Here is a 16,644-nt window from a genome sequence, read left to right as displayed (position 1 = left end):
TATCTTTATTAGTCACATGTATATCGAAACACACAGTGAAATGCATCTTTTGCGTAGAGTGTTCTGTGGGCAGCCCCCAAGTGTCGCCACATTTCCGGCGCCAATATAGCACGCCCACAACTTCCTAACCCGTACGTCTTTGGAATGTGGGAGGAAACCGGAGCACCCGGAGGAAACCCACGCAGACACGGGGAGAACGTACAAAGTCCTTACAGACAGCAGCCGGAATTGAACCTGGGTCGCTTGTGCTGTGATAACGTTACGCTAACCACTGCACTGAATGGACAAGCTGAGACCTTCTGGGAGGGAAACTAAAACCTGGCCCATCCCACAGCACACCGGCTCCTGTGTGAACCAGGACCACAGCTGGAGTCACGTCAGGGCAGGGCTGGGAGGGGAAGGGCTCTGGAGCTCCAGGGGTGGATATTATGGCCTCATTCAGAGGGGCTACAGGCAAAGCCTTCAGAAAGTGTGTCAGTTGTGCTGTGTCCAACGCAGCAGCCCCCTTCCTCCACGAGATCTAATATGTGGAAGCCCTATTTTTCCCTCCTCTCTCCTTGGGTGGTCTGTGTACCCATTCCTTGCACATGAGCGAGTTACTGGTTAAAACAACCCACCAGGTGCATCAGTGAGAGAAGTGGGAGAGTGAGGGGGAAACCGTAGCAAATAAAGCAGGTGCTTTGAGAGGCATCAGCAGTTGTTCGGAACCAGAATCAGGTTTATTATCACTGACATATGTTGTGAAATCTGTTGTTTTGTGGCAGCAGTACAGTGCAAGACATAAAAATTACCATAAGTTACAAAAAATCCAAAAGAGAAATAATGAGGTAGTGTTCATGGACCATTCAGAAATCTGATGGCGGAGGGGAAGAAGCTGTTCCTGAATCGCTGAGTGTGGGTCTTCAGGCTCCCCGGTGGTAGTAACGCAAAGAGGGCATGTCCCGGGTGGTGATCGTCCTTAGTGATGGGTGCCGCCTTCTTGAGGCATCGCCTCTTGAAGATGTCCTCGATGGTGGGGAGGGTTGTGCCCGTGATGGAGCTGGCTGAGTCTACAACCCTCTGCAGCCTCTTGCCATCCTGCGCATTGTAGCCTCCGTACCAGGCGGTGATTTAATCAGTCAGAATGCTCTCCACTGTACATCTGTAGAAACCTGCAAGAGCCTTTGATGACATACCAAATCTCCCCAAACTCCTTATGAAGTAGAGCTACTGGCGTGCCTTCTTCGTGATTGCATCAATGTGTTGGGCCCAGGATCGATCCTCTGAGATGTTGACGCCCAGAAACGAAGCTGCTCACCCTTCCCACCGCTGACCCCTCAATGAGGACTGGTATGTGTTCTCCTGACTTCCCCTTCTGGAAGTCCACGATCAGTTCCTTGGTCTTGCTGACATTGAGTGTTAGGTTGTTGTTGTGACACCACCCAACCAGCCGACCTATCTCACTCCTGTACGCGAGAGAGGGAGGAGAAACAGCCCACAGCGGAGGCAGCATCGAAGGCTGGGCAGTCATGGCTGCTGATAATGCCGGCCTTCAACAGGAGGACGAGGCGGTGGAGAGCAGGGGAGGCTACGGGGGGGGAGGGGGGGGGGGGAGGCTGGAACCAGTGCAAAGGGGCAGCAGGCCAACTCCTCAGTGATGCTGCGTTGTGGAGTAACACTGACAATAGCTCCAGGACCATCCACTCGCGCAGGGTCTGGCTGCCTGCCCAGATGTAATGGAATCACCCCTGCAGGGGTAACGGGCAATGTGCGAGGGAGGGAGAGGGTCAAGCTGTGTTCGCCTCCCGAGGATCGCTTTGCTGGTCGGATGACTCTGCACCGTGGGGCGGCCCAATCAACCGGGAAAGCTTCCCGGTTTCCCTCTGGAAGCGGCTTTCTCCCAGACCGCATGGACCGATCAAAGAATCGGACAACTGACTGCAATTTTGCCCTTTCGAATGCCTTTCCTCCCTCACAGTCTTTCTACACTCTGCATCCACCTGTACACTCAATGCACCAACCTCTGACTGATCACTCGGGTTCCCATCCCCCTGCCAAACTAATCGAAAGGATCGGAAAACCTTCCGGGACACGAGGGAGGTTTGGAACTTCGGAGCCACGTCCCGGCGCGGACACAGCACGCAGGAACAGCTCCATCACGGGCACAAACCTTCCCACCATCGAGGACATCTTCAAGAGGCGGTGCCTCAAGAAGGTAGCATCCGTCGCTAAGGACCCTCGCCACCCGGGACATGCCCTCTTCTTGTTATTACCATCGGGGAGGAGGTACAGGAGCCTGAAGACCCACACTCAACATTTCAGGAACAGCTTCTTGCCCTCCATCATCAGATTTCTGAACAGTCCGTGAACCCATGAACACTACCTCATTATTCCTTTTGTTTTGGACTATTTTTTAAATTTATAGTCATTTTATTTCTTTGCCACAATAACAACAAATGTCACGTCACGTGTCAGTGATAATAAACCTGATGGCGGTTTCAGTCGGAATGGCGTTCAGTGTGTCGTATCCGTTTCCCATTCGTCGTGGAGTCCAGTTCCCACACTGCTGGAAGGTTGTTGGAGGTGAAGTGCAGGGAAAAAATCGGGAAACAGGCCGGGATACTGACACACAGCCTTGTTTGGCACTGGTGTAGCTGCGGTTGGTTGGTATCACGGCTTGACAGCGGAGACAGGTTGTTGCGGGCAGCTGATTTTGAGGAGGGTGCTCAGCTGTCCCTTTCAAAGGCCTCCAGTGCGGTGTAGGGAGCTGGGGTGCAGTGGCTGACGCCGCTCCCTGCACTTTTCTCGGAGTTGATGTAGAATGAGAATCAGGTTTATTATCCCTGACTCGTGACGTGAAATTTGTTGTTTTTGCAGCAAAGAAATAAAATTGAAACATAGAAACCCTACAGCACAATTCAGGCCCTTCAGCCCACAAAGTTGTGCTGAACATGTCCCTACCCTAGAAATTACTAGGCTTACCCATTTTTCTCAGCTCCATGTACCCATCCAACAGTCTCTTAAAAGACCCTGTCGTATCTGCCTCCACCACCGTTGCCGGCAGCCCATTCCATGCACTCACCACTCCCTGAGTAAAAAACTTACCCCTGACATCTCCTCTATACCTACTCCCCAGCACCTTAAATCTGTGTCCTCTTCAGCCCTGGGAAAAGCCTCTGACTATCTACACGATCAATGCCTCTCATCATCTTATATACCTCTATCAGGTCCCCCCTCATCCTTCGTCGCCTTGGATCCCATGCCTCCTTACTTTCTCAATAAGCCTTGCATGGGGTACCTTATCAAATGCTTTGCTGAAATCCATATACACTACATCTAATACTCTCCCTACATCGACGTGTTTAGTCACATTTCAAAAAATTCAATCAGGCTCGTAAGGCAGCACCTGCCCTTGACAAAGCCATGCTGACTATTCCTAATCATATTATACCCCTCCAAATGTTCATAAATCCTGCCTCTCAGGATCTTCTCCAACCACTGAGGTAAGACTCACCGGTCTATAATTCCCTGGGCTATCTCTACTCCCTTTCTTGAATAAGGGAACAATATCCACAACCCTCCAATCTTCCCGAACCTCTCCCATCCCCATTGACGATGCAAAGATCATCGTCAGAGGCTCCGCAATCTCTTCCCTCGCCTCCCACAGCAGCCTGGGCTACATCTCATCCGGTCCCGGCGACTTATCAACTTGATGCTTTCCAAAAGTTTCAGCACCTCTTTCTTAATATCTGCATGCTCAAGCTTTTCAGCCCGCTGCAAGTCCCCACTACAGTCCCCCAGGTCTTTTTCCGTAGAGAATACTGACGTAAAGTATTCATTAAGTACCTCCGCTATTTCTTTCAGATCCATACACACTTTCCCACTGCTGCACTTGATAGGCCCTATTCTTTCGCATCTTATCCTCTTGCTCTTCACATACCTGTAGAATGCCTTGAGGTTTTCCTTAATCCTGCCCGCCAAGGCCTTCTGATGCCCCCTTCTGGTTTTCCTAATCTACTTCTTAAGCTCCTTCCTATTAGCCTTATACTCTTCCAGATCTCTAACATTACCTAGCTCTCTGTGCCTTTTGTAAGCTTTTCTTTTTCTTTTGACTAGATTTATTACAGCCTTTGTACACCATGGTTCCTGTATCCTCTCGTGACTCCCCTGTCTCATTGGAACATGCCTATGGAGAACTCCACACAAATATCCCCTGAATATTTTCCACATTTCTTCCGTACTTTTCCCTGAGAACATGCGTTCCCAATGTAAGCTTCCAATTTCCTGCCTGAGAGCCTCATAATTCCCTTTACTCCAAGTAAACACCTTTCTAGTCTGTCTGTTCCTATCTCTCTCTAGTGCTAATGTAAAGGAGATAGAATTATGATCACTGTCACCAAAATGTTCACCCACTGAGAGATCTGACACCTGACCAGGTTCATTTCCCAATACCAAATCAAGCACAGCCTCTCCTCTTGTAGGCTTATTGACATATTGTGTCAAGAATCCTTCCTGAACACACCTAACAAACTCCACTCCATCTAAACCCCTCGCTGTCTGGAGATGCCAATTGATATTTGGGAAATTAAAATCCCCCATCACAATTCTCACACCTTTCTAGGATCTGCTTCCCTATCTGCTCCTCAATATCCCTGTTACTATTGGGCAGCCTATAAAAAACACCCAATAAAGTTATTGACCCCTTCCTGTTCCTAACCTCCACCCACAGAGACTCAGTGGACAGTCCCTCCATGACGTCCACCTTTTCTGCAGCCGTGACACTATCTCTGATCAACAGTGCCACTCCCCCACCTCTTTTGCCTCCCTCCCTGTCCTTTCTGAAACATCTAAAACCCAGTCTCTCCAGTTCAGATCCCACCCCCCAACAATTCTAGTTTAAACTCCCCCCCTAGTAACCTTAGCAAACCTCCCCGCCAGGATATTGGTCCCCCTGGGATTCAAGTGCAACCCGTCCTTTTTGAACAGGTCATACCTGCCCCAAAAGAGGCCCCAATGATCCAGAAATCTGAATCCCTGCCCCTCACTCCAATCCCTCAGCCACGCATTTAACCTCCACCTCATTCTATTCCTATACCCACTGTCACGTGGCACAGGCAGTAATCCTGAAATTACTACCTTTGTGGTCTTGCTTCTCAACTTCCTTCCTAACTCCCTGTAGTCTTTTTTCAGGACCTCTTCCCTTTTCCTACCTATGTCGTTGGTACCAATAATGTACCACGACCCCTGGCTGTTCTCCCTCTCCCTTCAGGATATCTTGGACATGATCTGGAACATCCCGGACCCTGGCACCTGGGAGGCAAACTACGTTCCCAGTTTCCTTCCTGCGTCCACAGAATCACCTGTCTGCCCCCCTAACTAGAGTCCCCGATCACTAGTGCCCTCCTCTCTCCTTCCCTACCCTTCTGAGCCACAGGGCCGGACTCTGTGCCAGAGACACTGCCACTGTTGCTTCCCCCAGGTAGGCTGTCTCCCTCAACAGTACTCAAACAGGAGTACTTATTGTCAAAGGGGACAGCCACAGGGGTACTCTCTAGTACCTGACTCTTCCCCTTCCCCCTCCTGACTGTGACCCACTTGCCTGACTCCCGTGTCCCCGGTGTGACCACCTGCCTATAACTCCTCTCTATCACCTCCTCATTCTCCCTGACCAGATGAAGGTCATCGCGCTGCATCTCCAGTTCCCTAACACAGTCCCTCAGGAGCTGCAGCTTGACACACCGGGTGCAGATGTGGTCGTCCTGGAGGCAGGGAGACTCCAGGACCTCCCATATCTGACACCGAGCACAGAAAACCGCACTCATTTTATTTCCTTTCCTCAAATCCCCTAACTCGCCTCGCCCCTTTATGCCTAAGCCCGTTTGAGCCAAAGCCCAACCACTCTGGTCCCTCTCACTCCACTGCCCGCTCCGATGCTGCCCGCTGGACGTGGCAGTTTGCTTTTTGCTTTTTAACAAACTCTGCCCCGTCTAAACCTTTGGTATTAAGCAGGTGCCAATCAATATTTGGAAGTTGAAGTCTCCCATGATTACAACCCTCTTATTTTTGCACCTTTCCAAAATCTGCCTCCCAATTTGCTCCTCAGTATCTCTGCTGCTACCGGGGGGCCTATAGAAAACTCCCAGTAGAGTAACTGCTCCTTTCTTGTTCCTAACTTCCACCCATACTGACTCTAGAGAGGATCCTGCTACATTATCCACCCTTTCTGCAGCTATAATAGCATCCCTGACCAGCAACGCCACCCCTCCTCCTCTTCTTCCCCCCCCCATCCCTTTTAAAACACTGAAATCCTGGAATATTCAGTAACCATTCCTGCCCTGGTGACAGCCAACTCTCTGCAAGAGCCACAATATCATAGTTCCATGTACGTATCCAAGCTCTCAGTTCATCACCCTTATTCCTAATGCTTCTTGCATTTAGGTAAATGCACTTTAGCCCATCCACCTGACTACTTTTATACCCTATACTCTGTTTCTCCTTCCTCAAAACCTCTCTATAGGTTAGATCTGGCTTTACTCCATGCACTTTTAAATTAAATTTTAAATTAAATTAAGTTTTTAAAAAATTTTATTTACAGCTCGGTAACAGGCCCTTCCGGCCCAATGAGTCTGCACCGCCCATTTTAAACCCACATTAACCTACCCGTACGTCTTTGGAATGTGGGAGGAAACCGGAGTACCCGGAGGAAACCCACGCAGACCTATCCCTCCGGTTCCCATCCCCCTTGTAAACTAGTTTAAACCCTCCGGAACCACACTAGCAAACCTGCCTGCAAAGGTATTGGTCCCCCTCGAGTTCAGGTGTAACCCATCCAATCTGTACAGGTCCCACCTTCCCCAGAAGAGATCCCAATGATCCAAAAATCTAAAACCTTACCCCCTGCACCAACTCCACAGCCACGCATTCATCTGCCATCTCCTCCTATTCCTACCTTCACTATCGTGTGGCACTGGCAGCGATCCCGAGATCGCTACCCTTGACGTCCTGTTCTTCAGCCTTCTGCCTAGCTCCCTAAACTCACTCTTCAGGACCTCATCCCCCTTCCTACCTATGTCGTTGGTACCAACATCTGATACAACGGCGGAAGCGTGGCGACACTTGCGGGCTGCTCCCAGAACACTCTACGCAAAAGATGCATTTCACTGTGTGTTTTGATGTACATGTGACTAATAAAGATATCTTGTCTTACCAACATGTACCACGACTTCTGGCTGCTTTGCCTCCCGCTCAAGAATGTTGTGGACCCGATCAGAGACATCCTGGACCCTGGCATCTGGGAGGCAACATACCATCTGGGATTCTCGTTCACGTCCACAGAACCTCCTGTCTGTTCCCCTGACTATCGAGTCCCCTATCACTACTGGCCTCCTCTTCTCCTCCTTTCCCTTCTGAGCAGCAGAACCAGTCCCAGTGCCAGAGACCTGGCTACTGCTGCTTGATCCCTGTAGGTCATCCCCCTCAACAGCATCCAAAGCAGAATACCTGTTTTTGAGGGGAGCAGCCTCTGGGGTCCTCTGCACTGCCCCCTTTCTCTTTCTCTCCCCTGACAGTCACCCATCTATCTGCCTCCTGGACCCTAGAAATACCTGCTCTAAGGGGGGGACGACTGTCTCCCGATGCAGAGCATCTACATAACTCTCTCCCTGGTGCTCCGCAGTGTTTGAAGCTGCAACTCCAGCTCATCAATTCTGAGCCGAAGTTCCTCCAACCTCAAGCACTCACAGCAGATGTGGTCACCTTGCACCACATAAGGGTCCACTAGCTCCCACATCATGCAGCTGCAACACATTGCCTTGCCCTCCATCTGAACTATGTTTCCTACTGTAGTCTACTGAAAAGTTATAACAATAACAGTAAACCTTTCCTTTACTTACCAGCTACTCACCAGTGTCGTTGCAGATGGCCTCCGCCTCTTGATGCCGAAGCCTGTTGTGCCAAAGCCGCTCACTCTGACTCTGTCCACTCCGACAATGGCCTCTCCAATAGGGGTGAGTTTTAGCAGCCTCATGTACGGCACCTTGTCAAAGGCCTTCTGAAAATCCAAATACACAGCATCCGCTGCATCTCCTTTGTCTAGCCTGCTTGAAATTTCCTCCAAAAATTGCAATAGGTTTGTCAGGCAGAATTTTCCTTTAAGGAAACCGTGCCGAGTTCGGCCTATCTTGTCATGTGCCTCGAGGTACTCCGTAACCTCATCCTTGACAATCCACTCCAACAACTTCCCAACCACCGATGTCAGGCTAGCAGGTCTATAATTTCCTTTTTGTTGCCTTGCACCCTTCTTAAATAGCAGAGTGACTTTTGCAATTTTCCAGTCCTCCGGAACCATACCAGAATCTATTGATTCTTGAAAGATCATTACTAAAGCCTCTGCAGTCTCTACAGCTACTTCCTTCAGAACACGAGGGTGCATTCCATCTGGTCCGGGAGATTTATCTACCCTTAGACCATTCAGCCTCCTGAGTACCTTCTCTGTTGTAATGTGAGCTGAAGTTCCTCCAACCTCAAGCACTTCCTGCAGATGTGGTCACCATGCACCACATAAGGGTCCACTAGCTCCCACATCATGCAGCTGCAGCACATTGCCTTGCCCTCCATCTGAACTATGTTTCCTACTGTAGTCTACTGAAAAGTTATAACAATAACAGTAAACTTTTCCTTTACTTACCAGCTACTCACCAGTGTTGTTGCAAATGGCCTCTGCCTTCTCTTCCCTGACACCCCTGGGTGTCTGGTATACTGCTGATATCTTCCTCAGTGAAGACTGATGCAAAATACTCATTCAGTTCCTCTGCCATCTCCTTGTCTCCCATTACAATTTCTCCAGCGTTGTTTTCTATCGGTCCTATATCTACCCTCACTTGTCTTTTACTCTTTATATACTTGAAAAAGCTTTTAGTATCCTCTTTGATATTATTTGCTAGCTTCCTTTCATAGTTAATCTTTCCCTTCCTAATGACCTTCTTGGTTGCCTTTTGTAAGTTTTTAAAAGCTTCCCAATCCTCTATCTTCCCACTAATTTTTGCTTCCTTGTATGCCCTCTCCTTTGCTTTTACTTTGGCTTTGACTTCTCTTGTCAGCCACAGTTGTGCCCTTTTTCCCATTCGAAAATTTCTTCTTTTTTTGGAATGTATCTGTCTTGCATTTTCCTCACTTCCCGCAGAAGCTCCAGCCATTTCTGCTCTGCCGTCCCTCCCACTAGCGTCCCGTTCCAGTCAACTTTAGCCCGTTCCTCTCTCATGCTACTGTAATTTCCTTCACTCCAGTGAAATACCGACATGTCGGATTTCGGCTTCTCCTTCTCAAATTTCAAAGTGAACTCAATCATGTTGTGATCACTGCCTCCTAAGGGTTCCTTCACCTTAAGCTCTCTAATCACCCCGTTGTTGCAAATCCCAGTAGTTAAATTCAACATTACGTCTTTGCATTCATAAATAACGTGACCGCATTGAGTGGCCCTATGTATTTGGTAAATCCATCCTTTCAATGGGATGTTGGTGACCTGACCTTTCTGTTTGCTTTGTAGACTTTATGTGTAAGAGATATTGAAAGCTTGAGACAGTGTGCAAAACGACCAATTTATTTGATGTAGATTTGGAGTAATAAACTCCCAGACATTAAGGATTAGCACCAGGAGAAACGCACCACAAGTGCAGTAAAAGTAGGTTTTCATCCTGGCAGCAACAATGACTGCAGGCTCCAGTGCTGGTGCCTTTAGTAGCTGAAGTGTTTAAATATTCCACACCTGGTTTCTGTCCTTGGTGTGAACTCACTGGTGTCTCACAAGGTTGAATGACTGTGTGGATCCCGCCCTACAGCTGTCGCTGCTATACCTCCTCCCCTGGTGTGAATTCGCTGGTGGGTCAGCAGGTGAGATGACCGGGTGAACCCCTTGCCGCACTCGGAGCAGGTGAACGGCCTCTCCCCAGTGTGGATCCGCTGGTGGGTCAGCAGGGTAGATGACTCCATGAATCCCTTCCCGCACTCGGAGCAGACGAACGGTCTCTCCCTGGTGTGCAGTCGCTGGTGGGTCACCAGGAGGGAGGACTGAGTGAACACCTTCCCGCAGTCGGGACAGGTGAACGGCCTCTCGCCGGTGTGGACCCGCTGGTGTGTCAGCAGGTGGGAAGACTGAGCGAACCCCTTCCCGCACTCGGAGCAGGTGAACGGCCTCTCTCCCATGTGAACGCGCCGGTGCGTCAGTAGATTCGAGGACCGCGTGAACCCCTTCCCACAGTCGGGGCAGATGAACGGCCTCTCCCTGGTGTGGACCCGCTGGTGCCTCAGCAGGTTGGAGGACTGGGTGAATCCCTTCCCGCAGTGAGAGCAGGTGAACGGCCTCTCCCCGGTGTGAACTATCTGATGGCTCACCAGGTCAGACGATCGAGTGAATCCCTTCCCGCACTCCGAGCAGGTGAACGGCCTCTCGCCGGTGTGGACTTGTCGGTGTGTCAGCAGGTGAGAAGACCGAGTGAATCCCTTCCCGCACTCGGAGCAGGTGAACGGCCTCTCCCTGCTGTGGACATGCTGGTGCATCACCAGATGCGTTGACCGAGTGAACCCCTTCCCGCACTCCGAGCAGGTGAACGGCCTCTCCCCAGTGTGAACCCGCTGGTGTCTCAGCAGGTAAGACGACACGGTGAACCCCTTCCCGCATTCGGAGCAGACGAAGGGCCTCTCCCCGCTGTGAATCTGCTGGTGGGTCACCAGATTGGACGACTGGCTGAACCCCTTCCCGCACTCGGGGCAGGTGAACGGCTTCTCCCCGCTGTGGACCCGCCGGTGTCTCAGCAGGTGGGAAGAATCGGCGAATTTCTTCCCGCACTCGGGGCAGTCGAACGGCCTCTCCCCGCTGTGGACCAGCCGGTGCCTCGCCAGGTCACGGCGCCGTTGGAAGTTTCTCCCGCAGTGAGAGCACTGAAGCGGCTCCATCGCTGCAAGGGCGAGTGCCCAGTGCCCGGGGATCGGCGGCCACGCAGCGGCTGAAGGTCCCTCCCCGGCCCGCCGGGGGCTCCGGGAGCCCGGCTGCGGGTGAAATCAACACCGAGGCTGATCCAGGGCCCTGGGAGGGGGAGGGAGGGAGGGAAGAATCGGTGCGAGGTCCGGAAAGAACCGCGGGCCGCCGCACTGGGACAGTCCCGGCCGGTTCCCCCTCCCCGGACCCCGGGCAACGTTCCCGCCGCCGCCGCCGCCGCCGCCCCAGGACAGGGCGCCGGCCCCCGCGGCGCATGCGCGTCTCAGGAACCGCGGTTGACGGGGCGGTTTCTGAACCGCTGGGGATTGTGGGTAGCGGGGGGCGCCATCGCTTCCTGGCAGACCAGCCTTCCGCCGCCGGTCAGCAGGTTGAGTTCAATCGGCGCGTTGATTCGCGGTCAAGCGATGCGAGGTCGCTTGTTCATTTTGTATCCGAGATTGATAATATTTCGGTAAAGGCGAGTCCATGGGGGTAGGGCACTCGGCCGTGCTGGAGGTGTCTTGACGGGCGACATGATCTGATGTTCCACCGTGAAGCCGCTGTGACTGCAGTGGGATTCGGCAGTCTCCCTCTGAGGCAGACGCGTCTGATTCTGAAAACGCCTGCTGGCTCTCTAATCAGCACCACTAGCCTCGAAGAAGAATTATTTGGCATTTTGTTTCACTCTAATATGGAAAGAACAAATGCCATACTTGGTATGGTTTCTAAAACACTTTTGTTTTGATTCTTCCCTCTTTTTTTTAACCTTGTTCTCACCTCCCTCGGCGTGTATCCTTTCTTTCTCCAATGTCCTTTTCACCTCTTTTATTTCTTACTCGCCCCTTTCACTTTTCATTTTGATCCTATTCGCTCCTGGTTTTTTCTTCTGTTAAATAGCATCCCTGTCCATTTTACTCAAGCGTTGCTTCTCTTCTCCTCCTGTTCCTTTCCTACTAGACCTCGCCTTTCTTCATCCTGTCCATTTTTAAGGACATTCTGTTGGAGCGCAGATGGCCACCCTTACTTCCTTGCTGAGGGTTTTTGAGATGTCTGATGACTGCGAGGTGGTACGTCTTGTCTAGATGACGATGTGCGATCCACTCAAGGGAAGGTGGTGTGGTAATGCCCTGTAATGTCGATAGTTGTTGTAATGCTGTAAGTTCCTGTGCCAGGGTGAGTGCTGCACTCCCCTAACAATGCGAGTTGGTGTGTGATGGCCATTCAATTATTTTGTCGTGATGCGCTATCCATACGCATCGTGGCAGTGTTCAACCCTGTGAGTTGTTGTTGTAATGACCCGTCAAGGCACGTTCTATTTGTTATGACATTACAGTTTAAGTTATTGTTGTAGTGCTCTATTGTGAATGTTTAAAACCTTGGCCAAGCATTTGTTACAATGTCTTGTCAATGTGAGACGTTTTGGAAATGCTGTACCCCTGGTGGTTGTGGCTGTAGTGCTCTGTCAATGCTTGTTCTTGGCGGAAGGTGCAGGGGCAACGACGAGGTAGATTGTAAGTTCAGGAGTTCATCTTTGTTGTACAAGAGGCCTGTTCAAAGAGTCTTACAACAGCGGGCTAGAAGCTGTCCTTGAGCCTGGCGGTACGTGTTTTCAAGCTTTTCTATCTTCTGCCCACGGAAGGGGTGGGGGGAAGGGAGAACGTCCGGGGTGGGAGGGGTCTTTGATTATGTTGGCTGCTTTCCTGGGGCATTATGGCTCGTAATGACAGTTGTTCTTATGATAACCTGTCTTTCAAAGTTGTCGTTATACTGCTCTGTCGATACAGTTGTTGTTCTCAATGCGGGTTGTTCCAGCCCCGGACCCTGTTGGGTTGGATAGGATGTTCTGATAACACATTTGGGTTGGGGTCAGGCCGTGCCGTGCTGGTCTGGCTCAGCATCTTGTGGAGACCAGGGTAACCTGTGCTCAGCCAGTCCTCTCTTCCTCTTTCCTGCAAAACCTCCGGGCGGAGCCGGACGTGGAAAATAGCAGAAGCGCTCGGCCTCGGGTCAGGTCTGGACTGGGTCAGGTCCGGTGTTACCTTTGTATCCGAGCGGGGATCTCTGTTATCAATGAAAGTTGATGTTAATATACCCCTCAGCATGAGTTGTTGTTGTAATGCTCCGTCTGCGCCAGTTGTTATTGTAATGCTCAATCCCCGCCGGTTGTTGTTGTAATGCCCCGCCTCTGCCAGTGGTTGTTGCAGGTGCCCTTCCAACGAAAGTGTCAGGACACTGGGTAAGGCTAGGTAAGTATTTTTATTCCGCTCAAAGGGTATTCTCTACCGCAGAAGCTTGTGGAGGCCGAGAGCCTGGAAGAAGATGGATTTCTAGACGCAAAAGGCATCAAGGTTTCTGGGCAGAGAGCAGGACTGAGGATCAGCTATGACTGTACTGAATGGCGGAACAGGCTCGGAGGGCCGAATAGCCTACTGATAATGCTATTTGTCTGTGCTTCTCTATTTCTTCCATATTTAGTGCTCTTCCTTCCCTTGTGCTGATTCCGGCTTTTTGACAGAGCTAGTTAATTAGTTCCACTCCCCCAACTCGCGGAGTCCTGCAAGAACTCTGTTCTTGTTTTTGGCTCGGCTCAGAAACACCAGTGGATATACCAGTGTATATACAGTCAATGGTTTCTGAGCGGTGCAAACATATACACTGAAATGTTGCAAGGCTAAAACAAGCGACAGTAATTCTTTCTCTATGGTGGAATAATTCTTTTGATGCTCATTAAATTTCTTTGAAAAGTAAGCTACAGGATGGTCAATATCATCAAGGTCACCCTTCTGCAACAACACAGCTCCTGCAGCTTCATCACTGGCATCTACTGCTAATGAAAATGGCTTTTCAAAGTCAGGTGTATTGAGCACAGGATGGTAGCATAAAATGGCTTTCAGCTTCTCAAATGCTTCTTGACAAGAATCTGTCCAAACAAACTTTACTCCCTTCTTCAGAAGATTACGGGTCTTGTGACTTACTCTGGGAGAGTAAGTCACAAGTTCTGCTCATCTGCCGAGCGTTCACAGGAACCCTGCAAAATCTGCCTGCAAGAGATAGGGGCGACTCCACGGGGCTGTGTGTTATTATGTATTATTATGTAGTTATAATAAAGAACTACAGTTCCCAGTAGGCAATGCAAGGGGTCACATGGAGGGAACAGGAAGTGGCTGTGAAAAGAGAGGGAAATCAAGCCAGGCTGTTGTTTTGTTAATAAACGTTTAGATGTTAAACCCACGTGAAGTTTGTCTCTTGGTGAAGAACAAACATAACGTGGTGTCAGAAGTTGGTGTAAGGTCTGAACAGGGCGAGTAGATGAACACTGTTTGCAATTGAGAAAGAGACTCAGTGAGTATGAAAGAAAAGCTTTAATAAGACGGAGAAAAAGCCAGCCGGCGTGGCGAAAGAGAATATTGTTCCTGAAGTTCAGCAGTCACCGGATTTGCCGAGAGAGATTCAGGTGAGAGGCCGAGAGTTCCCGTTATGGATAAGCTAAGTCCTCCCACGCCTATGCAGTTCACTCGCAATCTAACCGATAATTGGAAACGCTTCAGACGATGATTCAACATATATTTAGATGTTAGTGGAGCGGGAGGGAACGATGAAAAATTGAAAGCGTCTGTTTTTCTGCACGTGATTGGTGAAGATGCTTTGGACATCTATAACAGCTTTCAAATTGATGAGACAGCTTTTGAGTTGGGCACTTTGATGAAAAAATTTGAGGAGTATTTTATCCCAAGTAAAAACATCACATTTGAGAGATATAATTTTTTTTCCTGTGACCAGAAACAAGGTGTTAGCTTCGACCGATACTTAGCTGAGCTTCACACACTGAGTAAGTCTTGTGAATTTGGAGATTTGAGAAACTCACTAGTTAAAGACAGAATGGTTTGTAGAATTCCAGAGAACGGACTCAGAGAAAGACTGTTGCATGAAAAAGATCTGACCCTGGAAAACGCGGTGAATATGTGTAGGTCAACAGAAACCACACAAGAACAAACTGAGGAGCTGCACAGGGCAGACACAACAGTGCATGCTGTGAAAACAGAGAAGCAGCACACAAGGCATTTCTGAAAGCAACAGCAAAGCAAAGAGGAAGGCTCAAACAGCAAATGCAGCAGATGTGGAGGTAGACACATTCCAAAGATGTGTCCTGCTGATGGGAAGTCCTGCAATAGCTGTGGGGAGAAGAATCACTTTGCAAGGTGCTGCAAAGCTGGTGCTAACAAGAGAAAGGTGCACACAGTTGATGAGGAAATGGAGGAATTCTTTGTGGATTCTGTACAGACTGTGGCTGCTGGTAAAACAGAATGGATTGTTCCAGTAACTGTGAATGAGACAGTAATTCCATTCAAGCTTGACACCGGAGCTCAGGTGAATCTGTTATCCGTGGATGATTATAAGACTCTCACAGTAAAGAGTAAGATTTACCCTGTGAAGTTAAAAGTGACAGGCTACACTGGAGAGAAAGTTCCAGTAAAAGGGGGCTGTATGGTGACCTTTAAGCACAAGGGGCAGCGCTTAAAATCACAGCCACTGATTGTAGAAAAGAGAGTACAGCCAATGTTGGGTCTGAGTGCATGTGAAAAGCTCAACCTAGTGAAAAGAGTTTTCATAGTAGCTTCACATACCAAAGGTGACCACACAACACTCATGGAAGAGTATGCAGATGTCTTTGAGGGGCTCTGATGTTTACCTGGTGTACACAAACTTCACATAGATGAAGCAGTGGCTCCTGTTGTCCATGTATGCAGGAAAGTTCCGTTTCAACTTAGAGATATACTTAAAAAAGAACTAGCACGCATGGAACGGATGAATGTCATACAGAAAACTGAAGAACCAACAGATTAGGTGAGTTCACTGGTCATTGTGCAAAAGAAAAATGGAGCATTGCGGATATGTCTAGACCCAAGAGATCTCAATAAAGCCATCAAGAGAGAGCATTTTAAATTGCCAACATGGAAGGAGATCACGTCCTGGTTTTCAGGTGCCAAATGGTTTAGCAAGCTCAATGCATCATCTGGGTTTTGGCAGATGAAGCTTGATGAGGCAAGTTCGAGACTGTGTACTTTTAACACACCACAGGGAAGATATCACTATCTTCAGCTGCCGTATGGGATCCTGTCTGCACCAGAAGTCTACCATAAAACCAGCCGGTGTCGAGACCATGATGGATGACGTCATCGTCTGGGAGTCCACCAAGGAGGAACATGATACTCGACTGAGACAAGTGCTTGACGTGACAAGGAATGTCAATTTGAAATTAAATAAAGAGAAATGTGACTTTGGAGTGAAGACACTGATCTTCATAGGAGATGTCATATCTGAAGAGGGAGTGAAGCCTGACCCAAGAAAGACATCAGCCATTGAAAACATGGAGAGGCCCCAAAACAGAGGAGGTGAGACGTTTCTTAGGGATGGTGACTTACCTGGCTAAGTTCATCCCATGATTGTCAACAGTGTCAGCATCACTTAGGTCACTGCTTGAGGAAAAAAATGAATGGATTTGGTCTCACGAGCAAGAAGAGTGTTTCCAGACATTGAAAAGGGTCCTGAGAAGAGCCCATGCTGAAGTTTTATGATCCGGAAAGGTGTATCAGGATATCAGCTGATGCGTCCCGGGACGGCCTTGGATCAGTACTACTGCAGCAGCACGATGGCACATGGCAACCTGTGGCCAATGCATCAAGGGCTTTAAC

At 49.5% G+C, this 16,644-nt stretch overlaps 1 protein-coding gene across 1 annotated transcript in view; it reads right to left on the bottom strand.

The window, feature by feature from the left end:
- Positions 1–9,580: 9,580 nt before the first annotated feature.
- Positions 9,581–16,644, bottom strand: part of LOC127576619 (zinc finger protein 850-like) — a 60,865-nt gene continuing 53,801 nt past the window's right edge. The window contains exon 3 of the mRNA XM_052027200.1: positions 9,581–10,918. Coding sequence (XP_051883160.1) covers positions 9,778–10,918 — 1,141 coding nt within the window. The 3' untranslated portion in view covers positions 9,581–9,777. The remainder of the gene's footprint in view (positions 10,919–16,644) is intronic.

Source organism: Pristis pectinata, chromosome 12 (assembly GCF_009764475.1).
Source record: "Pristis pectinata isolate sPriPec2 chromosome 12, sPriPec2.1.pri, whole genome shotgun sequence".
NCBI classification, from domain to species: Eukaryota; Metazoa; Chordata; class Chondrichthyes; order Rhinopristiformes; family Pristidae; genus Pristis; species Pristis pectinata.
The sequence above is the reverse complement of the archived record's forward strand: the minus strand, read 5'-3'. Positions and strand labels throughout refer to the sequence as shown.